Raw genomic sequence first — 26,004 nt, 5'->3', positions numbered from 1 at the left:
AATTAAAAAAACCCTTCACGGCTATCATCGAACCAGGAACTTCAGGCCATCTAGAAATAATGTAGGATTGCTTGAAGGCAACGCTTTAATAATATATGTAGATGCATGTTTGCGATCTGTTTGCTTGAAACAAATATCGCAAATGTGATCGATACATAAAACTGTGTATGCAAAAATTAATTTAGGATATTTTAATTTATAAAAAAATGTCATAGACTAACTCAACCAACATTTGGACCTACGAGTTTACGAGAGAACTTCATCAACTACTGTACTTGGGATAAAAGAGATATAAACAATACTATCTTCACTATTTTTGTTCCCAACTTTAGAAACATCTATTTCCGACATCCAACAAATCTAATATTTTAACTAAAGTTAGTTTCCGACCCTTGAACCTGAAAAAAAAAAAAAAAAAAAAAGGAAAGTAAGTTACCTTGTTCAAACTCAAAACCCTTTTGTGTACTGTATGTTACAAAACACGACCGCGTATTTTATTTTGAACCGCTCATACTGGAAAAAAGGTTTCAAAAACGTTTAAAAAAGGATAAATTTAATGAGGTAAATCGTTCAAATTGGATATCATTTCGATGATATTAATGGCAAACCCCACTTTTGACGGAGTTTTTTTAATTTACAAATCAGTAAAGTTGTAATGAAACGGAGCAAAAATAATAAAGATTACCCTAACTAGGCGAGTGGATCTATGTAAATAAGTAGTAATAATTGTCATCTTCTTGCTCTCATCCGATCGGCGGCATACTGCGAGAGCGGCACAATTTCCGACAAAGGTGTCGACAGAGGTGTAGATGTCGGCGTCGGGAGCGGCGAGTTACGACAAACAGGACAAGATCCGTTGAGTTTAAGCCACGCATCAAGACAACACAAATGGAAGTAGTGTTTACACTCGGGCATCATCCTCAGCATCTCCGCTTCTTTATACTCACACAAACAGATCGAACACGTCGTATCTCCTCCACTGCCGAACCCATCGGAGGACGCGGCGGATGAATCTTTGGAATAGTGGAACTTAGGGTAAGAGTTGATGACTGCTTGATCGAGTCCCACCACGACATCACCTGCTTCGAGATCATTGTCTTCTTCAGCGACGAATATTATGCGGGGGAGGATTACACTTCCGCCACGGTCTCCTACAGATTCCACGGCGGTTGTGCGGCGGCGAGAGTCGCGGCAGCAGATATATGAGGATAAAAGGACGGTAGAGAGAAGGACGAGGAAACCGAGAGCTATGGCTATGGAGTAGCCAAAGCCTAGAGTTGTGAGATAAGAGTGGTTGGAGCCGTGTTGTGGTGGCGACGGTGGAAAAGGAGGGTGGTTTAGGAAGACGGAGGCGGAGGAGGCGGCTGTTGACATTTATTGGTAAAGAAGAAGAAGACTGGGTCCATGTGAGAGAGAAGAGAGTGATAAAAGATTTTTAAAAAATTTAATTTTGTTTTTGAAAATTTTGTATTTTAATTAATTTATTTAGAGAAGAAGTGAAGAGAGGTGGGTGGAAATTGCAGCTGATGCATTTAATATAGTTTGGAAACTGAAATTTGCATTTATTAATAAGTTAGGTCTTATTAATTAAGTGGCCCAACGCCAAGGAATATAAATTTGTTTACTTTCATTGTATTTTTTTTATTTATTTGATAATGTGTTCGAGGCTTCGAGCCTTGTAACATTGACTGTTTAACAAGATTTGTCAAATTCGTATATGATGGGTCCAATTAGAAAAGACTATTTTATATCTTTCGTTGACTTATTTTGTTGATTTTTTTTTGGTTCGAATTGTGTGATTCGAGGCTTCTCACTGCAATTTACTAAAAGCTGTCGTTGGTCTTGGGTTTCGTACTAATTAAAGATCCGAGGTTCGAAAAACTGCGAATGGTCAACTCGCAAACGAACAATCGGTGAGCATGTAACTTAACCACGACGATCAGACATGGGAATATGGAGTAGTATGTGTAAAATCGTTAATAGAGAGATTCATAGATTGGAAAGTATTACCCATGATTTAATTTAAATTCGACTAGTAAGTTAATCAAGGCGGACTAACTTATAAATGTAGAACGAGTCGGTTTAGTATGAAATAATCAAATAAATCAATACGCTAATGGGTTAGTCGTCGGTCAATTCTTGGAACATTGACAGAAGTTTGATATTTTAACGAAAGCGTTATGTTAACTCCTTTAAAAAAATTCAGCAACTGTACAAAGAAAAAAAAAACAATTCAAGAAACCAAAAAAAAAAAATCTAAAACGAATAGAACATGTAAATAGTGATCTGTCATGAAATTTCGAATCCGCTCGCATAAGGTTGAAGAATAAAATTAAACAATAAAAAACGGTAAATCGATCCTAACGTACGTAGACGTATACCTTAAAGACCGATTTTATTCTTGCAGTCGACATCTTGAATCGCCTGGGCGGTGATGTTCACAGCCATCGTGCAGTTCATCTTAACCGTCACGTGCTTCTTCACGACCAAAATCTTCACCTTACCACCAACCCTAGTATAACTCCACACGTTCACAAGACCAGACGTACTCACTTCTCGACTCAAACCCGGATCCGCCAATATCCGATCAATCATGATATCAACCGTCAAGTTCATCCTCGAAGTCCGATGTGGTCTTGCCTTGCCTGGTAGCCCACGAGCTTCACCTACCACCGTTCCTTTGTAATATATATCCGTCGTGGTGTTGGAGTACTTAAACGACGCCATATTTGGATTCTTGACTGACACGTCAACGATCATGGAGATGTTTGTTCCCAGGAGTTGGACCCGATCAGTCCCCATGACTGAATCTAGGCCGTTGACCATTACGCGGTTCATTTTGATGGTCGGGTCTTTGACTCTGAACACCGTGAAAACTAAAGTCAACACGATCGTGAGTAGAATCAGAGATGTTACAGTGACGCAGATTAAGCATTTCATCCGCTTCCTGCGACGGAGAGTGTTGTGCCTGGTGTTGGAGGCGGATTCGTCGCTCACCGGAAGAATGGTCGCCGGAGCTAGTGGACGAACATGTTCTGAGTCGTTCATGGTGGAGCTATTTTGTTTTATTGGAGTGATTGATTAATCATGGATTATGTGATTTATATATAAACGAAACTTAGCGACGGAGAATTTTCGATTTTTATATTCTACGTGTCCTGTGTTTCATGTGCTATCAATTGTTTAAGAGAATGAAAATAACAAAAAAAAAGTAAAAGAAAAATCGATGTAATTGTCCTAACCACTAACAAAATTGGGTCAATTATTTCGTGGAAGAAGATGGGAATGATATTAAATTGGGTCTGATTTTATTCTAACGGTCATATGACTTAATGCGTGGAAGAAAAGTAGAAGCTACGTATCGGTTGGGATGCCGATTCCGCCAATGAGAATTGGTCAGCTCGTTACACGGGTTTGACTTTCACGTCAACGTCCGAGGATTCTTTCGAGAAGGAAAAAGGAGTATGGTAACACTGTATACTGTATACTGTATACCTCTAATGTGGTTAAATTTTCATCAAGTTATGTTCAGTTGTATCTGTATTTGGGTGTGAGTGAATGCATCCAACATTGTGTTTGAGGATGATGATTTTGTTTTTATTGATCTTTCACGATTATATGAACAGGCTGATTACTAGCTAATTCATTCATTTGCAAGAACAAAGACAGATGATAGTCTGGAATTTTAAACACTAAAAGCATTTTTATGTTGGGTAGTTTAAGTGAACTAAGATGCAATTTGCTCCTAACTACTTAATCTTTCTCAGTTATTGTTAGCTGGAGACAACCTAGCTTCATACATTACATGGTCCCCCTTGCCTATTTTGCTCACTTAACTACAATCTTTTCTCTATTACTAGTTAAATAACAACAAGTTTTGTATGTAATTGAGAAAAGTTTTTTAAAAAAAGTTTCTCTACAATCTTTTGTGTCGAATGCTGGAGCAAGTTAGATTAGTCCTCCCGTTATTCGTATTCGAACTCATGAGCTTTAGGCAAGGGTATTCTCTCCTTTGTAGTTTTCACTCTTGCCCAAAATGCCCAAAGTTATACTGATATGGTTCAAATCTCTCGGCATATAACAGAAACAAGAAACATATATTCCTACGCAAGCATCTAATTCTAAGTTTCTAACTGAACGTTATAAATGACACCACGAAAAACATTTATAAACCAATAAACATCCTTAACAATCCAATAACAAAATCAACAACAACAGAAAAGAGAGTCCAGAAATATAAACTTCGATCGTCTATGATTACCGAATGGTACTTTATTGAAAATTTTATTGTAATTAAGATGCAAAACTATAGTTGAATTAGAAGAAGTCGCGAAGGGAAGGTAGCTTAATCTCACCCTGAGTAGAGATAGGAATGGTGATGTCACCAACAACAGGAATGTCGAAGGTTAGTCCAATGTCGAGTTGATAGTCAATGTCCCAGTCCGTACACATGTCCTTCATCAGACTAACCGCTATGCTATAAGCCACCTTAACTGGTACGTCCAGAACCGTCGTGCCGCTCCCAACCAAAGAACCTGGGTCCGGAATTGTCCCCGACGCGATCGTCCTACAGCAACCATAACCATTATTAATCAACCTATGATGAATATGCACTACACTAAGGTTAAAATAATTTTTATCTACGATTAAATCCTCAAAATACAAAACCTGAGACGATCTATCGCTTATTTGCCTTGATATAATGTGTTATTAGTATTTTGTATACATGTGTAAATTTAAATCGTTCATATAGAATTATAGATGCTAGATTAATATCATCAATGCAATTGGTAGTTGGATACAATACGAAACATATACAATTTTGTGAAAGAATCAGATTTTAGCCATTTCGGTAATGAGAGTCGACGCAGAAAAATACCAACGAAATTTATACATATATTAATTACTTTATCAATAAATAATCAAGCATTAGAGCAGATATAAGTATAATAACTAATTTACAGATATTTTGAATCATTAATACCGGAGAAAAGAAGATAGATCGGATATATACACACCTAACGAAAAGAACACGGATATTAAAAATCAATATTAGGCTAGATCTATGTATACGGATTATATATATCGTCATGATCTGAGTGATAACAAGTGCACAATCCGGATACGTTTTGCTACACGACACCGAATAGACGTGAAAAAAAAAAAACTCAATTTCATTCGTCGGATGAATGGATAGCGTAGATCAGACGGTACAGAAATTAAAAAGCTAAAATACAAATACACGAGAAGCTGACTGACCTTGTGGCACTCTTGAGGATGTAAGAGATCTGACAAATAGGGATGGATTGAGAGTAAGGATTCTTGACGGAGACCTTGGCGTGATAATCAACTCCTTCACGTGTCACGCCTTTGAAATCAACGTCGTCCACGGCGGCTTCAGGCGTCGGAATATTCGCTAGCTTCTCCGCAAAGAAACCTTTCGCTTTATCTAACAAGCCTGAAATCACCGACGCCTTCTCTTCCACCACCTTCTCATCCGCTGATGCCATTTTTTTTGTGTTTGTTTGGTTTTTGTCAATCGTACTTTCAAAATGATCAGATCTCTTCTTATCTCTCTTTGAAATGTCTCAATTGGCTTTGTCGGTTTTATATATATTTGTTTCCTCTTTTAAGGATGAGTAGATAATAGCTTAATTTCCGGAGAGTGACATTATTTTTTATTTTTTTCCTTAGTTGTTGTAAAAAGGAACAATATTCTTTTTTTTTCATCATGAAAAATTAAAAGCGGTCCATAATGCATATTCTAAGGAAAGATCCGTTTTTGGAGCATGGTGGTCATAACGTGCGTTCCTTACTGCTTTGCTTGTCCGAAAAATATACTACTCCTAATTACTTTTTGCTATAAAATAAATATATGACTGTTTTTTATATAGATTTTAAAAAGAGAGAATCTAATATCCATTATATTTAAGGTCTTAAAAAATTTAAAAATATTAAATTTAATTAGTCATAATAGTAAAAAAGGTTTAATTTTTATTATTCAAATCTGTAAAATATAAGATGGAAATGGTATCTTACATTTACTTTTTTTTTGGTAAATAATCTTAAGAATATGGAAATATATATATATATATATATACTCTTTTACAATTAGTCAAAAACATAGCTTTCCTAATAAAACATGGTATGCGAAATATTGGAGGTAGTAGGTATACATAATCTTTCTGTTGATTGCATTTGCTAAAGTTAAACAAGTGGATTTATGGGGAACTTGAACATACTGTATTATTATTTTTCCCCTTCAAAAAAAAGAAAAACCACTAATCCATATTTATTGGTGTACTTTGTGTGGCTTCGACTTCGTCCTCAAGACTTTTTTCGCTTCTTATTTTTCGTGCCTATTTGAGGGTACTGACTATCGAATCAATGATCGCACACGATGAGGCAATACTTTATTCAAACGAATTGAAACTGATTATTGGCTGGGGAAATTCAACCGATCGAAACCATATCCGATTAACCAGATTGCTTTAAATATGATGACTTGTATTTGTTTTATTCGGATAACAACTGTATTTTTTGGTTATATAATTAAGTAACTACCACTGATTAATAATCAAAATGGGATTGAAATTACGAATATACGAGTACAAGGCCTCCGTTCGTTATACAAACCATGGAACGTTGTATTGAAGAAATTATAATTCTTCCTGTCATATGCATTGAATAAAAGACCATTGCAGATTTATGCTTTGGACAAGTCATGATACCAAAGAAAGATGATTGGAAAAAAAGCAGAAACTTCTATGGTAACACAACCTCTACATTAATTACATTTTTTAAACGGTAAGGAATTAGCTATATGTCCAAGAACTCATCGACCAAAATTTGACGTTTTCACATTCCATAAGATAAAAGCAGAGTGTAAACAAGTAAAATTAAAGACCCAAACACACGCCAATCCACTCTGACTGTTCAGTGGCTCAAAATTCAGTTGATTACGCTACATAAAAATCCGACATTGAGCTTATATAAAATGATGCAATCTGAGTTTGATACGATCGAACGGAGACTGGTCGGCGATTGAGGTTTTTTTCCTCAGGATGGAGGAGGTATTATTGGTTTTACATAACCGACCAGATTGAACCAGAATTCAGTTTTGTTATATAGTAAGATAGAAAAACAAAAAAAACTCCGTCGCCGGGACTCGAACCCGGGTCTCTCGGGTGAGAGCCGAGTATCCTAACCAGCTAGACTACGACGGATTTTGTTAGCTTGATTACATATATAATATATAACCTAGAACTGAGTGGTGCTTCGCTGTGCGTGATTTGTTTATTGGGAAATGGGAACCCAGAACTGAGTCGCCACTCCTCAGAATCTTCAGAAATTGAATCTTTCCAAAAAGTTCAAATTAAATTCGACTAAACACACTCAGAATCAAACAGAGTGTTTTAAATTGATCGACATTACTAACAATGGCTTCCTCAATCACTAGGAATTGCTCACGCTTCTCCAAAGCCATATCCGTCCGTTTCATGAGTAACCTACCGGAAGACACCGTCTACGGAGGACCAAAGCCGCAAAACCCAAACCAAAGAGTGACACTAACGCATCTCAGACAAAAACACCGGAAAGGAGAGCCCATCACCGTCGTAACTGCCTACGATTACCCATCCGCCGTTCACTTAGACTCAGCTGGCATCGATGTTTGTCTTGTCGGTGACTCTGCTTCCATGGTTGTTCACGGTCACGACACAACACTTCCTATCTCCTTAGACGAGATGCTTGTCCATTGTCGTGCCGTTGCTCGTGGCGCTAAACGTCCTCTTCTAGTTGGTGACTTGCCTTTTGGTACCTACGAGTCCAGCACCAGTCAGGTAGTAAAATCATCAAAATTGAATCTTTTCGTCTTCTGCTTGGTACTTGTTTAAGTAATTAGATTCGTGATTTAAAAAGATCAATCCTTTTAAATAATCACACTGGATTTGCAATGTTTTCAGTTCATTTGCTGATTTAGGTAACTAGATTCTTGATAGAGATGTCTCAACTGATTTTTGGATTTAAAATGTTGCTCTAGGCAGTTGATACTGCAGTTAGAGTTTTAAAGGAAGGAGGAATGGATGCTATTAAGCTTGAAGGAGGATCACCTTCGAGGATCACTGCTGCAAGAGCCATAGTTGAAGCAGGAATTGCGGTTATCGGCCATGTTGGTCTAACTCCTCAGGCTATCAGCGTTCTTGGTGGTTTCAGACCACAAGGTAGAAACATAGCTAGTGCTGTTAAGGTTGTTGAGACTGCCATGGCTTTACAAGAAGCTGGATGTTTTTCTGTTGTTTTGGAATGTGTTCCACCTCCCGTGGCTGCTGCTGCAACCTCTGCCCTCAAGATACCAACCATTGGCATTGGGGCTGGACCTTTCTGCAGTGGACAGGTTTTTATTAGAAAAAAGTTCCTTCTTTTTTCGGTTCTCAGTACTGAGTGTTTAAGTGCCAAATTTGTAATTCTTATATCCGTTAGTTTTTTTCTTGAAAATACAGGTGTTAGTCTACCATGATCTTCTTGGTATGATGCAGCATCCACATCATGCTAAGGTCAAATCCTGACCCAATTAAGCATTATCATCGTTTTCGGAATTCATTCTCTTGTTGGTTCATTAGTTTTCAACGTTTTTCTTGTTTCATGCTCTTGGATTTCACAGGTTACTCCAAAGTTTTGCAAGCAGTATGCTAAAGTAGGAGACGTGATTAACAAAGCCTTAATTGAATACAAAGAAGAAGTCTCTAAAAAAGTGTTTCCAGGTCCTTCTCACAGTCCTTACAAGATCACAACAAGCGAGCTCGATGGGTTCCTAACCGAGTTGCAGAAGCTTGGCTTCGACAAGGCTGCTTCTGCGGCAGCTTCAGCCGCTGAGAACATGGAGCCTTCAAAGTGACAACAAGATCCTCCCTGTAATCAAATTCAAACAATAAAAAAAAGATCACTGTTCAAATGTTATTAGTTATATAACATTGAGAAGGCTAGGCATTTGTATGACCAAATGGTTGAAGGTGGGATGGTCTTCTGACGCTAAGATATATTACGCTTTAATTTCTGGTTTGTGCCAAGCTAGACGCGACCATGATGCCCTAAAAATGGTGGAGAAATTGAAACTAGCAGGATTGTCTCCTGACTTGCTGGCTTATAACATGCTCATTAAATTGTTTTGTGATAAGAACAACGCAGAAGAAATTCATGAGTTGTTAACTGATATGGATGCCTGATTATATCATTTACAACACTCTCATTTCCTATTTCGGCAAACACAAGGACTTTGAAGGTGTTCATAGGACGATGGAGAAGATGAGAGAATAGGGGTTTGTTCCAAATGTTGCAACATATGGTGCGATAGTCCAAGCTTATTGCTACTCTGGGAAAATGAATGAAGCATTGAAGCTCTTCAATGACATGGGCTCGCACTCAAAGGTCTTGCCAAACACAGTGATATACAACATTCTCATAAATGCCGTTTGCAAACTCCGAAACGTGAAACAAGCGCTCGGTCTGAATAAAGATATGATGGAGAAAAGGGTGAGACCAAAAATCACATCACCATGGAAGTTCTAATGAAGCAGCTCCCAGAAGTTGGTGACAAAAGTTCACGCAGGGTTACTCTGTCAATTCTCTGACTGGGAAGGATGTACATTTACTTTAAGCCGAGGTAATGAGAGACGATGATAGTATGTTTTTGTGTATTCTTTACATTGTCAGATGTACATTCATAACTCTGTGATCCCATATTTTGAGCTAATGCAATAACAACTCTTCAACAGATCTCTAATAGTAAAGTATCCCATATTGATATTAGATTCAAAAGGAAGTTTTATATATTTACTGTTTAGAATTCTAATCTGAAATTGACATCAATCTTCATCGGCTAGTTTCCCATTAATCCACGGCTGGGTCTCAGAAGTTGCTTGAACAGAGCAATCTTAGGGACATTCCAATGCTCCACATGCCTGTAAGCATTCATAAAACTATGTGAAACAAGCTTCTTCTTCTTCTTCACAAGAATTTCAAAGTTGAGATAAATGTGTTTTATATGAGGCTGCAAATCTCTACCTGCAAATTTTCCCGGATTCTGTGTCGAAGTAATACTCTGTGTAACCAGTTGCTGTAAAAAACAGATTTTGACTTCTCATGAATTTTCCATAAAAAGACATAAAAGTTTTGTCCTTTATTGTCTATATAACTAATCATTGAACTGAAGCTAATAAAGTTGCAAACTTTATCCTAAAAGGCTACACAAACAATCTGAAACTTTAATGGAGTTGATAAAAGGGAACCTGAAAGAATGGGTTTCCATGGGAATGACATGACACAGCTAAACTTCCAATGTCCAACTCCTTTATCCTGCAAAACTCATGACGGAGCTCCGGCGATGAAAACATAAAGCAGTAGTTTTTTCTCCGACATCAGAAAAAACAAAAAAGTTTCATCTTTTATTAGTTTGAGGGTACCTCAAAATTCTCCCATTTAATGAGCTTCATATTCGATTTCTCGATGAGGCTTCCGAAATTAGTGCAATTCCTTTTGAAACGAGCAAGACCCTTGAAGGAACCAGCCGGATCGGCGAATTCGCACTTCTCCTCATAAACCTCCGGCGTCAAGTTCCCTGAAAACTCAAATCCCGATTCAGAACGAAAGATAACAAAATCTCAGGTTTTTTCTGATTTGGATGTTTTTGTTCACTGACCTGTGACGAAGTACGATCGTTTGAAGTCTTGTTTAATCGAATCCACTACAGCTACACGAACGGCTCGTCCCGAACAATCAACCGGAACCTCAAACCCTGTCACAATCGGAGGAGAAGTCTCCGGAGATCGGAATACCGAAGCAGCGATTCCGAGTAGCTCAGATCCATACCAAGCGATTTTGAGTAGAACATTCTCCGGCTCAGGTCCTTTACTTGTCTGTGGCTCATTCTGTCCTCTGCAACTCACTCCAGTTGCTCTGTATTGGCAGTTACGCCGTGAGATTGAACGGCCAGCATCGCCGGAGTAGATATGATTGACGGTGGCGATTGAATGAAAGGAAAGTGAAGCTACCATTTTTGGACTCAATTGGTACTGATTAGTTAAGGAAAGGCGACTTTTACTTAAAAAGATATTTTTTTTAGAGTATCTATCTTGTAGTTAACAGAGACCACACAATGATAGTGAATCATATAAGACGATCTCTTAATATCTGATTCGCCAAACAATAAATCAAATTAATGGTATCTCAGAACAAGAATCTCTATAGACTAAAACAAGTTGTGTTGAAAAACAAAATTGAGCTGATGTGTTTTTACATTTTCTTGGTAGCTTATATCCCAAGAAATATGTGGTTCTGATCAGCTAATTATGTCGATGGCACCGGGTAAAATCCGAAACTTTCTAGGTAGAAATCCAAGATGCTCTCCATCTGACTGAACATAGATACTTCCGCTGCCTGAAATCTCTTCAACTTCGATACTTTGTACACTACAATAAAAATGCATAGAGGTGGTAACTTCTCAATTGCTAAGGTCATATAATATGTTAAGGAACCGAAGAAAATCTTACCTTCTTGAAGACACATTGTTAACCGTGAGATGCGTCCCGTTGTATAGCTTATGGAGTTTAAGTACAAAATCATACCATTTGAAGTCTTGCAGAACCACAACCTGTAGAGAAGTGTATGATAGTCAAGAAGAGTTATCATATTCACAAAATCGGAGGATTTGAGATCGAAGAAACGAATTGTTGCACCTCAAGATTTCCATTTCCAGGGACAGCGTTGGGTGTGATTTTCATTCCACCACCAAAGTATTTAGCGTTTCCAACGCAGAGAGCAGTGACCTGAGGATATAATTCCCATTCACCTCCATTGACCTGAGAGTATAACACAAGGCTCTGAGGTGTATAACCTACTATGGTGAAGAAGAGATTTTTACAGAAATAATTGCTTACCCTGATTCTCATATCTTGGTTATCATGCCCCATAAAAGCTTGTAGGGCACCGATTACGTAGCACAAGTTTCCAAATTTCTTGTACTTTGAAGCGTAAAAACCTGCCTTTGCGCTCCTGCAAGTGATGAGCAACAAAAGGAGAGATTTACAACCACCTCACTAAGGATCAATCACACAGGAAATTTCCATGATATGCTTACAAATGAACATCAGCAACGTTTATGAAGTAATGCAAATCCCTTCCTTCCTTGCTGTCGATAACACCAACATCAACCCGTGATCGCATCCCTGAGAAAATTCTGGTTATGTGATATATGAGAAATAATTTGAGACATAATTACACATAATTTGCTAACTAGTAAGTCCTAACTCCGCAAATGGACTCGGTGACATACCTTTAGCAATGCGGTCCACAGCTTCACAAGGATCATTGTTCCTAACAAATGCAGGACATACTTAAGATCTGGCACAACATTGTTTCGAAAACAAATCACATCGAACACAAGATGCAAAAACTAACCAACCAAATGTTCTAGCAAAATCCGAGCCAGTACCTAAGGGTATCAGCTGCCAAAAAAAAAGGGATGGACTGAGATCGTAAATTGCAAGAGATATACACAAAAACAAGTAAAAAAAGGTCAAATTAAGTTACTCACACCAAGTGCAGTAGAATGACTAGCTTCGCTGTTGAGACTACTGACAGGTTTTCCCTCCCAAAAGAAACCATTAACAACCTGTAAATAAAAAAAGATACAATGAGTGGAGTTGAGACTCTTCAGAGTTGAGTTCTAGCAACCAAAGATATTCAATTCCAACCTCATGCAGTGTTCCATCACCTCCAACCGCAATAACAGCATCTGCCCCATCCCTAATAGCCTGAGAGGATAATTGAAAGCTACAAACGATCAGCCTAGAACCAAATCAACAAGACAGAGAATACTGTACCCATCAAAGTAGTAAAATATACTTCCACTGCTCCTTACCTCTCTTGTAATGTCAATGGCATGAGAAGGACCCGTTGTTAATGACTCGCATACCTCCAGAAACAAACAAGATGGCGAGCAAATTCAATTTCATGTTACATAATAAGAAACTGAAGAAGGCAAATGGAGATGGCATTAATAACACAGGGCACAAAAAAGGCAAGTGAATCGAAAACTCACACTACAGTCTTTACCAAGACGAGATCGAAGGTAAGGAAGCAACTTCTTCCACTCTTTAGCTGTTCTACCATTAGCACCTAATTTCATATGAAAGACACTAAAAAGATTCAAGAGACACTTTCATAACCATAAACTTCAGTTCTTCTACCTCGAGATTGATATTCTCATATAAAAACATCATTTTTAAATAAAAAAAATCCAAAATTTATTCCAAATCTCAGTCCTTTCTTCGTACCTTGAGGGTTTACAACGAAAACGAGATCACGGAGAGTGGAGGAGGAGACGGCGGCGGCACCAACAGCGCGAAGGATCATACGATCAGAGGAGATACCGGAGGTAATACGTTGCGGCGTCCTAAGGAACGAAGGTTGTTTCGCCGTGAAAGGGCAAACTGAAATGCAGCAACTGGATAATAATAGCATCGTATAGCCGCAGTTTCGGCTCCGGGAGACATCGTCGCCGTTATCAAGTTCAACGTACGGTTTCAAAGAACCCTCTGTATAATTGAGAGGCTTTGCCTAACATAATTCTATGGGCCGGTTTCTGTTTTTAAAGTATTTATTGGGCTTCACGCATATGGCCCATAATAACTTTTTTTAATATGTCTTATACAGTTTGTGTATATAATTCAGACGTTAGGCTAGATTAAAGAATCAAGAAAAACGAGTTAAGGTTGAAAATTACTACATTAAACAGCGCTTAAAGTGAGAATCGGTCTGTTTAGTGTGGAAAATACTGGTACATGACAGCTGTTATATGGGCTTTACGGCCCATTTATACAAGTCTGTGGGAGTCGTAGTATTTATTGTATAGTTTATAGCCGTTAGATTTAGTTTTATTACTATTAAAAAAACACATATAAAATGACTGGCAAATGTCAAACCAAACCACTAATTTATAATCCCACGAAATCGTCTTGTTTTGGCCTCTCGATAAAGAAAAGACTAAATAAATATAAGCCGTCCACTTTCCCCGAGAAGATTTAATTAATCCAAAGCGCTGTGACCAGTCCAAACGTAACAGCCATTCTTAGTCATACACCTGTAAGTTTGTCATAGTTTCTCGTGTGACGGGTCGTTAAGTTATCAAATAATATAAACTAACGTCGGACCTCCGTCAGAAAAAAAATTATTTTTTGTTCTCAGCCGACCGACCGACTCAGAAAAATTCAATGAAGCATTAGAAGAAGATAAAAAGACTTTTCCTGTGAATTCTTCATCTCCGGCAACTTAAAACGGTAAGGTTCCTTGATTTTGAGTTTTGTTGTTACCCATGAATCTCCTTTTCTTGTATGTGTGTGTTCTTCTAGTAATCGACAAGTCTGCGTCTTTAAGTTGTAGATAGATTTTAGGGTTAGAGTTTACTGTTGTTCGATGAAGAGTTTGTGCCTATCTTGTGTGTTTAAATACTTTCGAGTGGATAATTAACTTCTAGGGTTCTTCGAAATTTGAAAGGTTGAAACTTTTTTTCTAAAACATACCTTGATTCCGGCCATCGTCAAATGTATGTAGATTCAGGCTTTTAGAACAACTGAGTCGTTTTTTTTGCATAATAATTATAACAAAGGATGCAATTTTGTTTAGTTAATTCAAGATGATCTCAAAAGTTGTCAGCTTTGAGACTCTTTAAGGTTGGAACTTGGTATTTTTGCACCTATTAGTCCTTTCAACCTTGAGTTGACATCAAATCGATCTGATGACTCTGATAATATTTCTCTTTCATATTTCAGTGTCTAGCAAAATGAGCCGACCACAAGATCTACCACGACGTTTTTTCCCATTTGGAAATCCCTTTCGGATGTTATCACCAAAGGGCTCAGATTTATCCCCATGGCTGCTTTCTCTATTGAGCGACTTTGAGCTACTTTTGGAAGAGAGACTAAAGAAACTTATGCCTAAGAATAAAGATGATATCCTCACTTTATCCTGGATGAAGCTAGCTATGGACTCACTCTGCGAGACTCATAACAACATAAACACTCTCATCACTGAGCTCCAGCTTCCTGTCTCTGATTGGGAAGAGAAATGGGTTGATGTTTACCTCAACATCAGTGTTAAGCTGCTAGATCTCTGCAATGCCTTTAGCTCAGAGCTCACACGTCTCAACCAAGGAGATCTCTTCCTCAAGTGTGTTCTGCACAATTTACAGTCGGATTCCGGAGAGAAATATCTTCAGGCTCGATCTTCGCTTGATAGCTGGAGGCAACATGTTAATGCAAACAACCCTAGAATTGAAAACTGCCGTGCAGTTCTTGACAGTCTTGTTAAATCTCTGAGTCTGCCTAAAGTCAAGAACTCGCCTAAAGGAAAGGTTCTTATGCGAGCTTTTTATGGTGTGAAGGTTCAAACGGTTTATATCTGCAGTGTATTTACCGCGGCCTGGTCTGACTCCACCAAGGATCTTTTTGATTTACCTGTCTCTGAAAAGCCTTCGTGGTCAAAGGTCTTTACCGAAATGCGGAGTGTTGTAAATGATGAGATCAGAGACATGTTATCTTCTGGTAGAACCACGATTCTCAAAGAGCTGGAGAGCGTTGATGCTAGTGTCGAGAAGCTATACCCGATGATCCAAGATGGTGTTGATCCTGTCGAAGATGAATGCTTCAGAGATTATGTTATGGAATTGGGGACACAAGCTGAGAAATTGTCTCAAGGGTTGGATCAGTTATTGGAGGAAGTTGATAGTTTCTTTAAACTGACTTTGAGCGGGCGCGATGTGTTGCTCTGTAATCTTAGGTCAAGTGACTCAATCTCTGGCGATGCAGTTGGAGAAGATGTAGACTAATACAGTTAGGTAAACAAATAAGTTTTAACCCCTACTAAAGGCAGCTTTAGGTCAATGAAAAGTGTTTTCTATTTTTGTTTGTTCGAGTCCATCTGTTAAGCTTGTCTCTTCGATTTGTGTTGGTCGTGTCTGTATGACTGTATTGAAATCATTCTGCAGTATAATATAAATATAATACACCTGTTTGGCTTGAAAAAATCACTGTATTCTTTGTAATGATCCAATCTTTCTAAACCAATTTCAATCAAAGGAACATAACAGGTCAGAAAGAATGCAGGTTTTGATTTATAGATAAGTGCAATTAGTAGTAACAAATGAAAAATGCAATATCGAGCTAAGGAGTGACTCTGCTTTTTGTGACCATACACGTATGTAATCTTTCATACTCTTTACATTCACGGGTCACTTGAGAGATCTTTTACAGTTGAAAAAAGCTTCTCTCTTCACATGGATTTAGTGTCTTCAAGAGACACTTTAGAGAGATCCTTCAACTTCAACAAAAGCCTTCTTCTTGGTCTCTCTTGTTCTCGGTCTGATCATTGCATCATGTCTGGAGAATCAAGCTCTGGTTTTACCGATCATTGCATCAAAGTTGTACCGACACACGGTGGCCGCTATGTTCAGTACAACGTTTATGGACAGCTCTTTGAAGTGTCCAGAAAGTATGTCCCTCCTATTCGTCCCATTGGTAGAGGCGCTTGTGGTATTGTCTGGTAAGTTCTTTTCATACTTCTTCTGATCAATTATCACAGTCTTCCTTCTTCTGAATGTTCATAGGCTCTTGATTCTTGAATTCCAGTGCTGCGGTGAACTCAGTGACTGGAGAGAAAGTGGCGATTAAGAAGATTGGTAATGCTTTTGATAACATCATCGATGCAAAGAGAACTCTACGCGAAATTAAACTTCTAAGGCATATGGATCATGAGAACGTAAGCCTTAAGCATCATTTCTCTCATTTGAAAACATCTTAAGTTTCTCTAATTTGCTAGATCTATCAAGTGTTCCTGATCATCAGGGTCGAGGCAAACAGTGGATTCCTCTTTTTTTCCTTCTATAATTCCTATTTATCTAATTTTTGGTTTGATTCTTTAGGTTATAACCATCAAAGATATTGTAAGGCCTCCTCAACGAGATATCTTCAACGATGTCTACATTGTCTATGAGTTAATGGACACTGATCTTCAGCGAATTCTCCGTTCTAATCAAGCACTGACCAGTGATCAGTGCCGCGTAAGTCTTTTTTGTGTTGTTGTAGTCATTAGTAAAGTTATGGAACTCTGTGATTTGATCTGATCTTTATTCTATTTACTTCTCTTCCTGTTACAGTTCTTTGTGTACCAGCTGTTACGAGGACTCAAATACGTGCACTCGGCCAACATACTACATCGTGATCTAAGGCCAAGCAACGTGCTACTTAACTCGAAAAACGAGCTAAAGATCGGTGATTTTGGGCTTGCAAGGACAACTTCAGACACAGACTTCATGACTGAATATGTCGTTACCCGTTGGTACAGAGCTCCTGAGTTGCTTCTTAACTGCTCAGAGTACACCGCAGCTATTGATATTTGGTCTGTTGGTTGCATACTCGGCGAAATCATGACGGGACAACCTTTGTTTCCAGGCAAAGATTATGTTCATCAGCTTAGGCTTATAACAGAGGTAAAATAGTAAAGTAAAAAAGCATAAGTTTTTCACTTTTCTGAAACTGCAATGCCCTTTAGATGTAACTTAACCATTTCTTGAAATTAGCTTGTAGGCTCTCCAGACAACTCCAGTCTTGGTTTCCTTCGCAGTGACAACGCAAGAAGATACGTCAGACAACTTCCGCGATACCCGAAACAGCAGTTTGCTGCTAGATTCCCGAAAGTGCCCTCTACCGCTATCGACTTGCTGGAGAGAATGCTCGTCTTTGATCCTAACCGGCGCATCTCAGGTAACAAACAACACGAATATCCTTAAGAACATTCATGTGGTTTCTAGCAGTTTGCTTTTGGTTTGTTTATATTTGCTTCTGTTTGTGATTGTAGTCGATGAAGCCCTTGGCCATGCTTACCTATCACCGCACCATGATGTGGCTAAAGAACCAGTGTGTTCGACTCCTTTCAGCTTTGATTTCGAGCATCCTTCTTGCACAGAAGAACACATAAAGGAGCTTATCTACAAGGAGTCTGTCAAATTCAATCCTGACCACTGAGAGAGAAACATGTTTTATGATTTGATTCCTTTTTTAAGTCTGCTCTGGTTTGATCTCAGATTCCTTTATATTGAATCTAAACTCAATTTATCTTTTGATTGAATAAATAATTTCTATGATGAAACACAAATATGTATCTATATCTTAAGCTACTGCGCAGAGCTTACCTTTTTTCTTTACATCAAAACTTTTCAACTATGAATCATATCTTAGAGCTTCTGAACCTGCGCAAAGCTTCCATTATACTACATTACTGTTGATATCTCTATCTACCTCATATCAAATTGGGAGTAAATAAACTATGATTAGTTGGGAAAAATCCAGACTTGGCATGATGATTATTAGTTAGTGAAAGTGTCACAAACTCTCAACATTTTGACGTGTAAATATTGGGTTCTTAATTATAAAATTAAAGACTGATCAAAACTATAAAATAAATACTAGTAAAACACAAGATTCTGGTTTATGTATGTATTAAATAAGTTTTATACTCCTTCTGTTTCAAAATATAAGATGTTTTAGAGAAGTTTTTTTTGTTTCATAATATAAGATATTTTCAAATTTCTATACAATTTTTAAATTAGTTTAGTATTTTATATTATGCAGTATTATTTTTGATTGGTTGAACTTGTTAAAAGTAAAAAGTTTTTAATCTGCATGCTTTAGTTAAATTATCGTATATTTTTAAACGGAGAGAGTACTAATTATATATGACTCTTGGTTTTATGTGATGTACATTATTATGACTCTTGTCACTGACCAACACGTAATAAAATTAGACAAATAAATCTAGAAACCAAAATACCAATATCCCTTATATCTCGGCGATAATACCGTGTTAAAAGCCACGCGCCAAGATTCTTCATGATAAAAAAGATCCTCATCAATTAGTAACCGTTCGATGCACCCGTGAATAGCAAGCAGCACTACACTTCCGTGGCGCGTGACCAAACCTGATAGAAGTAAAGAAACGTAAAGCTCAGTAATACTTTTATAAAAATAAAATAAAAGTCCGTATTATTGAAAAATCTAAGACGACGAAAAATCTCTGGAGTGATGATGATGATGCTCGTCTTCTTCTTCTTCTTCTTCTTCTTCTTCTTCTTACTTACACACTAATAAATAGTCTAAAACCCTTAATCCTCAGATTAAATTTTCACAATGGCAGAGATTTGGATTCTGAGTCTAAGAAGAACTCTGGTATTCTTCTCATGGGCTGTTTCAATCTGTACTTGTCTCCAAGATTCAGCTGAGTTGGACAGTAGTAGTAGTAATGGAAGCTTTTTCACGGTCTCGAGCTTCAGGTACCCTAAATCCGAAGTCAGGCCCTATGATACTCGTTACATCAGAGGTCTGTTTCTTACTTATAATCTGATCTTATTGCTTTCCTCTTTCGTCAATTTGAGATTCATTCATTCAAGCTTTTCACCTGCTTTTTTTTTTTTTTTTTTTTTAATATATAAAAAAGTGATGATCAGTTCAATTTCTACTTGGGATTTATTACATCAGATGTCTCTTTAAATCTGATCGTTTCAATAAGCAGGATCTTATATTTGGTTGATTTCGTATGGTCTCACGAACTCTCTGATCCTCTCTATTTGATTCCGTGTGACAGTTGATTTGCCTCCATGGTTCTCGTCGTTGAATGTAGCTATCGAATCTGATGTAGACATCGTAAGTATAACAGGTTTCTTGTCCAACTTATATTTGATTTTTTGATTGAGTATTCAAAGAACAAAAGTTGCTATTTATGGGATTTGATTTTTGGTAGAATGCAAAGAGCATATCAAAGATGTCGAGAAGTCTTCTTCCTGTTATATGCTTCAGAGATGGTAGTCCTCCTCTCCCTGATGCCTCTACCAACGCTCAGAAAGGTTTAGGTACGATTTAGGTAAATATAGGAAACGTCTATAGTTTGGTTTCTTCTTTGTCTGGTCAAAGAGATCACAACATTCCTATTTTTCAGGGGGGGAACTAAGAAAGTGTTTTCCTTCATGTTTATGTAGAGCTAGGAAGGTTCTTCAATGGATCTTTTGAAGGAGCTGAAGATATCGAGATTGCTGAGCAGTGTTACCCTATGCAGAAGAATATATCCTTCAGATTGACCAATGAACAGGTTCTCACATTACTCTCAAAACCTTCCTTGTCTGTTACTACTTTTTTTTTGAGTTGATGAGTTTCTTTTATTAACGTTTGTTATTGTTTCTAGATTTCACCGGGAGCTTGGTATGTTGGTCTTTTCAACGGAATCGGGGCTACGAGGACTCAGGGGAAAATGGTATGGTTCTCTGTAATGTAACACTCTTTTATTTTTAAAAAAGACCTCAGCTTTTATTGTTTGTTTCTTCTCTAATACTTGGATACTTGCACAGATTGTTCGCTCCTCAGCGTTTTCATTTAGTGCCAACATTAGTGTTGAAGGTTGTAAAGCCGCTACAATGTGGGGGCCTTCCTGCAACCAGACGATTTATCCGCTTTCATGTTCTCGGTTCGATAACCAGACTGGAAGTGTTATTTCTTGCTCCGATTCTTTCCCTAGTTCTTGTCTGACTGCTGCTGAAACAAAGACATATGCTTTAGATGTTGATGGAATAGCTGAACAGTTAGTGATTATGGCATCCAATGAAAGTTACCTCATGTGTTACGCCCGTTTTGGAGCCATTGCTTCAGAGACTCTCCATGATTACGCTGCTGATATACACAAAGTTCCTTTAGTTATTAAGAAACCGAAAGCTGGTCGATGGTACATTGTTGTAAGTTTATCTGGACGGGAGAATCGGCTTGTACAGGGCACAAATTCTAGTTCTAAGGTCTGCTTTTCACTGAATGTTAAAGTGCTCGGTTGTCCCGTGGGAAAAGCAGGACCCAATTGCGGGCAGCAAATCTACATGCTTCAGGTAAGTAGCTCTAAACTCAATATTGAGCTCTAGAGTTATTCGAGTTGTTGAGCACGATACATTTTATGCAGGCAGTTATGAGGAGAGGGTCGTTGACACCTTTTGAATCATATTATTTGCCGGTCAATGACGCTTCACCTTCAGGCTCAAGCACAGCTTTCCCCCTCGAACCCATTGTCAGCAACTCTTCCTCTATTCCTGATTTTGACACAAGCACATGGACTTATTTTCTCATGAACATCCCTCAAGGAGGTGCTGGTGGGCATATACACTTCAGATTAACATCAGATTCCACAATACAGTATGAAGTTTATCTTAGATTTGGTGGATTGCCCACTCTTGAGGACCGGGACTATTATTATGTGAATCGAACAAGCGCCAGCCGCTCAATGTTCTTCTCATTGTATAATTCTAGCCAAGAAAAGGTTGATTTCTACATTTTGTATGCTCGAGAAGGAACATGGTCAGTCGGGTTAAGGCAGCTCAATAACTCTACTGCTCCTGCTGCTTTCAAAGGTCCACCTACTCTAGTATTTCTTTCTCTTGAAAGATGTCCGAGAAGGTGTTCATCTCATGGGCAATGCCGATATGCTTTTGACGCTAGTGGATTGACATCTTACAGGTTTTCTTATATATCTCGAACCAGTTGAAATTTGTTAACATATGGAGGAGAGTAGATTATTTTGAGAGTTAAATTCTTGTGTTGTGTTTCAGCTTTTGTTCTTGTGACAGAACCCACGGAGGCTTTGACTGCAGCATTGAAATTGTGTCAGACCAAGGTATCTTAATCTATCAGTGTTTGAAACTTTTGACAACTTTTTCTGTGTACTCACTCATGTGCTTAAAACCTCATGCAGAACATGTTGTTCAGTCTATTGCTCTCATTGCATCAAATGCAGCGGCTCTTTTGCCAGCTTATTGGGCTCTTCGTCAGCGAGTAATTTTCTTGGTTTACACTTATAATTTGATAGTCTTGGATTGTTCCTTTTTCCCATCTAAAAGCTGCTTATTCATGTGCTTAACAGGAGTATCCAGAGTGGGTTCTGTTCACATCAAGCGGAATCGCGAGCGCTCTGTATCATGCATGTGATGTAGGCACCTGGTGTGTGTTAAGTTACAATGTTTTACAGGTACTAGTAGTTTGATAGCTGCATCATTGTCATCTTCTGTGTGGAATATCAGTTACGAGATGGTAATTTTTTGCTTCAGTTCATGGATTTCTGGCTCTCTTTCATGGCGGTGATTGGTACCTTTGTGTACTTATCCACGGCTGATGAAGCAGTTAAGAGGACAATACACACAGTTGTTGCCATTCTCACAGCTTTATTGGCCTTGACCAAAGCAACAAGGTATCTGAGATGTTTGACTGTGAATGGTTATGATAAATAGCATCTTGGTAGTATTTTATTTTAATGTGACATCAAAACCTTGATACTATTTAAATACTGTTACATTGGCTTGCTATCTATTTGCAGGGCGTCGAATATTATCATTGTGTTAGCAATCGGTTCACTTGCTCTCCTCATCGGATTTTTGGTAGAATTTTTTACAAAGTATCGATCATATTGCGGGTCGGCTGGATTTTCATTGAACATGCTCGACAGGTAAACTAAGGAAGCCATTCTGTTTCTGACTTGAACATACAATTACCACCAATGTGACGAAATCATTACTTATCTGAGTTCTGTCATATTTTTCTCGTAGGCCACGGGCAGTCAAAGAATGGTTTAGTAATTTGATCAAGACGCTCAATAAACGGTTTCGTTGGGGCTTTGTGGCGGCTGGTCTTGTACTCTTCACGGTGGCGGCCATAAGTTTCAAAGTCGAAACCAGTTCGAGCTACTGGATTTGGCACAGGTGTGTGTATGTTATGTTTATTAAATATGAATAACATTGATCGTATCACTTTTCTGAAGGTTGACTTATGAAAATTATGTGCAGTATTTGGCATTTCACAATCTACACATCTTCCTTCTTTTTCCTCTGTTCGAAGATTGCAATTGTAAATAACGAGAACCAAGCCCACAACGGAGCTGACAACTACGAGTTAACAAGGCAAGACTCGCTACCAAGAAACTAAGAAAAGCATAAAGATAGAGGCTTTTACTGGATTTTTTCTGTATCTGGTCCTATATACCAACCAAAGAAGTTTTAGAACAGAACAAATACATGGTGATGGGTAAATATTCAGATTTTTTCTCTCCCTTACTTAGATTTTTCTGGTGTGTCTGTAATCTTGTATGTCTATACACACATAGTGACAGGATAAAGTTCACTGGAGCTGTCCAGTTGCATCATTTATCTTAGGCCTAGACGATGTAATGCTTTGGTACAATAAGAGGCTTTGGCATTCTTGAACAGTCCTTACTTCCACGGCTTTTTATGCTGATTAAATATTGCTGTGTCCATGGTTGTTATTGCTAGACTAAGTTGTCCCCTAGCCAACTGCAACCTGGAGTTTTGGGATTGTTGCAGTTTCTCCTCTCTGTTTTCCGCAGATGAGCCGCTTGACTCCAATGGCCTTCGGAGGCGTAGGCGTTTGAGAGGATGGAGTAGTTCACAGGTCTGCTAGGTTCAATCTCAAGAAGCTTCTTTGCACCCCATTTCATGGATTTTATTTTCTCATGGATGTTACATGCTCCTGTGAAAGCTGCCAAAGCATCAGTGCTTGGTTCTATGGGCATTGACTTTAAAACATCAAAAGCCTCGTCGATGAAACCAGCTCGACCAAGAAGATCGATCAGACAAGTGTAGTGTTCTGCCTCTGGTTCTATCTTGTAAACGTTAGTCATTTGTTTGAACCAATGAAGCCCTTCTTGAACTAATCCTCCATGGCTACAAGCAGACAGGACCTCTAAAAAAGTGATCTTGTCTGGATGAAGTTTCTGCAGCATATTTTCAAACATCCGCAAGCTTTCTTCTGGGAGTCCATGAGAAGCCAAAGCTCCGATCACTGAAGTCCATGAAACAAGATCAGGTTCTCGGATGGAATGAAAACATAGAAGTGCTTCAGATAAATTTCCCGTCTTGGAGTAAGAACTTATCAGAGCATTAGCCACCGACAAAAAATCTGCAGAGCCCCGTTTAGTAACAATGGCATGCACTTGCTTTATCTCCTGAATTGCGGAGAATTTCGAGCAGGAACTCAAAACACTTGCAAAGGTAAGCTCATCTGGTTGAACATTACCACGGAACATTTGACTAAAAAGTCTCATAACTTCTCTCCCTTCTCCATTTTGTCCAAAACCCACAATCATCGCGTTCCAAGACACTACATTTCTCACAACCATCGATTCAAAGCACTTGCGAGCATCACTCATATAGTTACTCTTAGCATACATATTAACCAATGCAGTCGCCACTGGAATGTCGAATTGAAATGACAGTTTGAAGACAGTGGCATGAATCTGCTTCCCTTGTTCGATCCTACACGCACTGAGAAGACTCGAGAGAGTGAAATCATCACCCGTGAATCCGTTTTCGTCTGAACCCATCAGCTTGAGTAAACCAAAAGCTTCATCAATCATACCGTTAAGAACATAAGACGAAACCAAAGCGTTCCACAGCACTAAATCTCTACACAAAACCGCCTCAAAGACACGTCTTGATTCAACAACGTGACCACATTTCCCGTAGAAATCAACGAGAGTAGTACTCAGAAAGCAACTTGATTCGAGACCTAGTTTCACTATCAGACAGTGTAATTGGATACCAGCTCCCACATCGTTGGAATCAGTACACAACCGGATCAACCCTATAACCGACACATGATCCAAACTCACCTCACTAAGAAGAATCCGACTCAAATAACAAAAACCTAGACGAGCTCTGTGGTTGGTGTCACCGTCTCGGTGAAGGACACCGTGAATGAGTATGTTCCAAGTAACAATATCTCTCACAGGCATTTCGTCGAAGAGCTTATCTGCATCATCGAAGTGTTTGCTTCTCGTGTAAGCTTGCAAGAGCTTGTTTTGAAGGAAGAGAGAATTGTAAGTCCCTTCTTTTACCATGAACCCATGATGTTGTTTCGCGCCACCAAAGAGATGATCCAAGCTAGCAGATAACTTCGATACAGAGGATATAGCTATAGATGAGGAAGAAGGAAGGGTTCTGAGGGTTCGCAAGGAAAATAAGCAGTTTATGAATTGGAGAGTCTCGATCGGAGCTGATCGGAACGTAAAACGCATCTCTACCGCCGGTCATGAAAACAAAAAAAAGACGGCGTGGCGGGAAAACGTCTGACATAATTTGAGGTTTTAACTTTAGAGCCGAGTCGAGTCGTTTCCGAAGAGGTATTGTATTTGTTGCGGTAAATAGAGTAATTAATGCTAATGAGTATAATGACCATGAGTTTTGTCGACAGTTAACCACACTAGCTGAGTTTTTACTTTTTAGTTTAAACTTTAAACAAAAATATTAGTGACATTATTTGTCATGTTAATTTATTCTAAATATCTTTCTTTTTTTTTTTTATTTAATTGCAACCCATTTTTGTCTTTAAATTGATAAATTGCTATGAATGCTGCAGTAAGAACTAAAATTTTATGCTTTTACTTTTACAGAAAATATTATAGAGCATTCCTCTTAAATTTACTGATTTGAGATTTATAAAAGTAATAAAGGTTTAAACCATATATTATTGACTTTCAATAATTTGTCATAAATAATTAAAAAGATGATTAAAAAAAAATAAGTGCTGATTGAAGCGTTATGGACAGAAGAACATTGTAACAACTGACATATATTTTAGTCAAACAGAAAATACCTAATAACGCTTCTTTTTTCTTTTATAGTTTTAAACATTTTCTGATTTTGAATGAGTTACATTGTGATTTCTCATTTTTTATAATTTAAAGTTGTAAAAACATTAAAGTTTGGTTAGATAAGACCAAACTAAAAGTAAAAGTTCACATTACATAAACCAATCGCCTTTTTGTAAAAAAGTAACGTTCATTCTGATTCAATGTAAGCATGGTTTTCAATTAAAATAAGAAAAGAAAAAAAAAATCTATTATTCTTTTAAATTAAGTATT

General features: G+C 38.1%; 9 protein-coding genes, 1 non-coding gene and 1 pseudogene across 26 annotated transcripts; 4 read left to right on the top strand and 7 right to left on the bottom strand.

Moving 5' to 3' along the window:
• Positions 1-51: 51 nt before the first annotated feature.
• Positions 52-1,549, bottom strand: LOC104783190 (RING-H2 finger protein ATL67). 2 transcript variants are annotated; one of them, XR_015597763.1, is made up of 3 exons: positions 686-1,549; positions 437-513; positions 52-116 (listed from the first exon to the last, which is right to left on the bottom strand). XR_015597763.1 is itself a non-coding variant. In XM_010508312.3 (2 exons), the coding sequence occupies exon 1, from the start codon at positions 1,372-1,374 to the stop codon at positions 730-732; it is 645 nt and encodes a 214-aa protein (XP_010506614.1). In that variant the 5' UTR covers positions 1,375-1,549; the 3' UTR covers positions 169-398; positions 686-729. The 2 variants fall into 2 exon arrangements, 1 of the variants encoding a protein (XP_010506614.1); XM_010508312.3 differs by lacking the exons at positions 52-116; positions 437-513 and adding an exon at positions 169-398.
• A 615-nt stretch (positions 1,550-2,164) lies between these two features.
• On the bottom strand, positions 2,165-3,275 carry LOC104783189 (late embryogenesis abundant protein At1g64065). Its single transcript, XM_010508311.3, has one exon. The coding sequence runs from the start codon at positions 3,046-3,048 to the stop codon at positions 2,383-2,385; it is 666 nt and encodes a 221-aa protein (XP_010506613.1). The 5' UTR covers positions 3,049-3,275; the 3' UTR covers positions 2,165-2,382.
• Positions 3,276-4,147: 872 nt separating this feature from the next.
• On the bottom strand, positions 4,148-5,857 carry LOC104783188 (desiccation-related protein At2g46140). The gene is made up of 2 exons (XM_010508310.2): positions 5,260-5,857; positions 4,148-4,567 (listed from the first exon to the last, which is right to left on the bottom strand). Exons 1-2 carry the CDS (start codon positions 5,508-5,510, stop codon positions 4,318-4,320), a joined length of 501 nt encoding a protein of 166 aa, XP_010506612.2. The 5' UTR covers positions 5,511-5,857; the 3' UTR covers positions 4,148-4,317.
• A 592-nt stretch (positions 5,858-6,449) lies between these two features.
• LOC104783187 (3-methyl-2-oxobutanoate hydroxymethyltransferase 1, mitochondrial) lies at positions 6,450-9,068 on the top strand. The gene is made up of 4 exons (XM_010508309.3): positions 6,450-7,841; positions 8,042-8,395; positions 8,502-8,555; positions 8,663-9,068. The coding sequence occupies exons 1-4, from the start codon at positions 7,440-7,442 to the stop codon at positions 8,894-8,896; spliced, it is 1,044 nt and encodes a 347-aa protein (XP_010506611.1). The 5' UTR covers positions 6,450-7,439; the 3' UTR covers positions 8,897-9,068.
• On the bottom strand, positions 7,154-7,226 carry TRNAE-CUC (transfer RNA glutamic acid (anticodon CUC)). Its single transcript has one exon. It is a non-coding gene; the product is annotated as a tRNA-Glu (tRNA).
• A 597-nt stretch (positions 9,069-9,665) lies between the features above and the next one.
• LOC104783186 (uncharacterized) lies at positions 9,666-11,134 on the bottom strand. Its single transcript, XM_010508307.2, has 5 exons — positions 10,697-11,134; positions 10,461-10,615; positions 10,287-10,353; positions 10,063-10,114; positions 9,666-9,959 (listed from the first exon to the last, which is right to left on the bottom strand). The coding sequence occupies exons 1-5, from the start codon at positions 11,049-11,051 to the stop codon at positions 9,878-9,880; spliced, it is 711 nt and encodes a 236-aa protein (XP_010506609.1). The 5' UTR covers positions 11,052-11,134; the 3' UTR covers positions 9,666-9,877.
• Positions 11,135-11,153: 19 nt separating this feature from the next.
• LOC104783185 (sphingoid long-chain bases kinase 2, mitochondrial) lies at positions 11,154-13,586 on the bottom strand. Of its 5 annotated transcripts, none has more exons than XR_015597760.1 (12): positions 13,332-13,586; positions 13,097-13,173; positions 12,917-12,970; positions 12,750-12,809; positions 12,590-12,667; positions 12,454-12,500; positions 12,329-12,369; positions 12,134-12,232; positions 11,934-12,048; positions 11,733-11,855; positions 11,547-11,647; positions 11,154-11,465 (listed from the first exon to the last, which is right to left on the bottom strand). XR_015597760.1 is itself a non-coding variant. In XM_010508306.3 (12 exons), the coding sequence occupies exons 1-12, from the start codon at positions 13,516-13,518 to the stop codon at positions 11,336-11,338; spliced, it is 1,101 nt and encodes a 366-aa protein (XP_010506608.1). In that variant the 5' UTR covers positions 13,519-13,586; the 3' UTR covers positions 11,154-11,335. The 5 variants fall into 5 exon arrangements, 3 of the variants coding, with proteins under 3 accessions (XP_010506608.1, XP_087368214.1, XP_087368215.1); XR_015597761.1 differs by having other exon boundaries at positions 12,134-12,221; positions 12,488-12,500; XM_010508306.3 differs by having other exon boundaries at positions 12,134-12,221.
• A 341-nt stretch (positions 13,587-13,927) lies between these two features.
• On the top strand, positions 13,928-15,951 carry LOC104783183 (protein BPS1, chloroplastic). Of its 2 annotated transcripts, none has more exons than XM_010508305.2 (3): positions 13,928-14,139; positions 14,242-14,333; positions 14,826-15,951. In XM_010508305.2, the coding sequence occupies exon 3, from the start codon at positions 14,837-14,839 to the stop codon at positions 15,878-15,880; it is 1,044 nt and encodes a 347-aa protein (XP_010506607.1). In that variant the 5' UTR covers positions 13,928-14,139; positions 14,242-14,333; positions 14,826-14,836; the 3' UTR covers positions 15,881-15,951. The 2 variants fall into 2 exon arrangements, with proteins under 2 accessions (XP_010506607.1, XP_010506606.1); XM_010508304.3 differs by having other exon boundaries at positions 13,986-14,139; positions 14,217-14,333.
• Positions 15,952-16,206: 255 nt separating this feature from the next.
• LOC104783182 (mitogen-activated protein kinase 12) lies at positions 16,207-18,204 on the top strand. Its single transcript, XM_010508301.3, has 6 exons — positions 16,207-16,593; positions 16,680-16,809; positions 16,973-17,110; positions 17,207-17,539; positions 17,630-17,813; positions 17,908-18,204. The coding sequence occupies exons 1-6, from the start codon at positions 16,328-16,330 to the stop codon at positions 18,072-18,074; spliced, it is 1,218 nt and encodes a 405-aa protein (XP_010506603.1). The 5' UTR covers positions 16,207-16,327; the 3' UTR covers positions 18,075-18,204.
• An 813-nt stretch (positions 18,205-19,017) lies between these two features.
• Positions 19,018-23,331, top strand: LOC104793574 (uncharacterized). Of its 10 annotated transcripts, none has more exons than XM_087512079.1 (14): positions 19,018-19,425; positions 19,690-19,748; positions 19,846-19,954; positions 20,081-20,190; positions 20,284-20,352; positions 20,447-20,971; positions 21,043-21,593; positions 21,686-21,750; positions 21,829-21,908; positions 21,997-22,101; positions 22,181-22,320; positions 22,447-22,575; positions 22,676-22,828; positions 22,913-23,331. In XM_087512079.1, exons 1-14 carry the CDS (start codon positions 19,236-19,238, stop codon positions 23,049-23,051), a joined length of 2,424 nt encoding a protein of 807 aa, XP_087368205.1. In that variant the 5' UTR covers positions 19,018-19,235; the 3' UTR covers positions 23,052-23,331. The 10 variants fall into 10 exon arrangements, 8 of the variants coding, with proteins under 8 accessions (XP_087368205.1, XP_087368207.1, XP_087368208.1 ...); XM_087512081.1 differs by having other exon boundaries at positions 19,033-19,425; positions 19,846-19,965; XM_087512082.1 differs by having other exon boundaries at positions 19,059-19,425; positions 19,846-19,965; positions 21,704-21,750.
• On the bottom strand, positions 23,056-25,259 carry LOC104783180 (pentatricopeptide repeat-containing protein At2g46050, mitochondrial pseudogene; annotated as a pseudogene). The gene has a single exon (XR_015597759.1). The product of XR_015597759.1 is annotated as a pentatricopeptide repeat-containing protein At2g46050, mitochondrial pseudogene (transcript).
• Positions 25,260-26,004: the final 745 nt, after the last annotated feature.

Source organism: Camelina sativa, chromosome 4, assembly GCF_030686135.1.
Source record: "Camelina sativa cultivar CO46 ecotype springtype chromosome 4, ASM3068613v1".
Classification (NCBI taxonomy): Eukaryota; Viridiplantae; Streptophyta; class Magnoliopsida; order Brassicales; family Brassicaceae; genus Camelina; species Camelina sativa.
The sequence above is the reverse complement of the archived record's forward strand: the minus strand, read 5'-3'. Positions and strand labels throughout refer to the sequence as shown.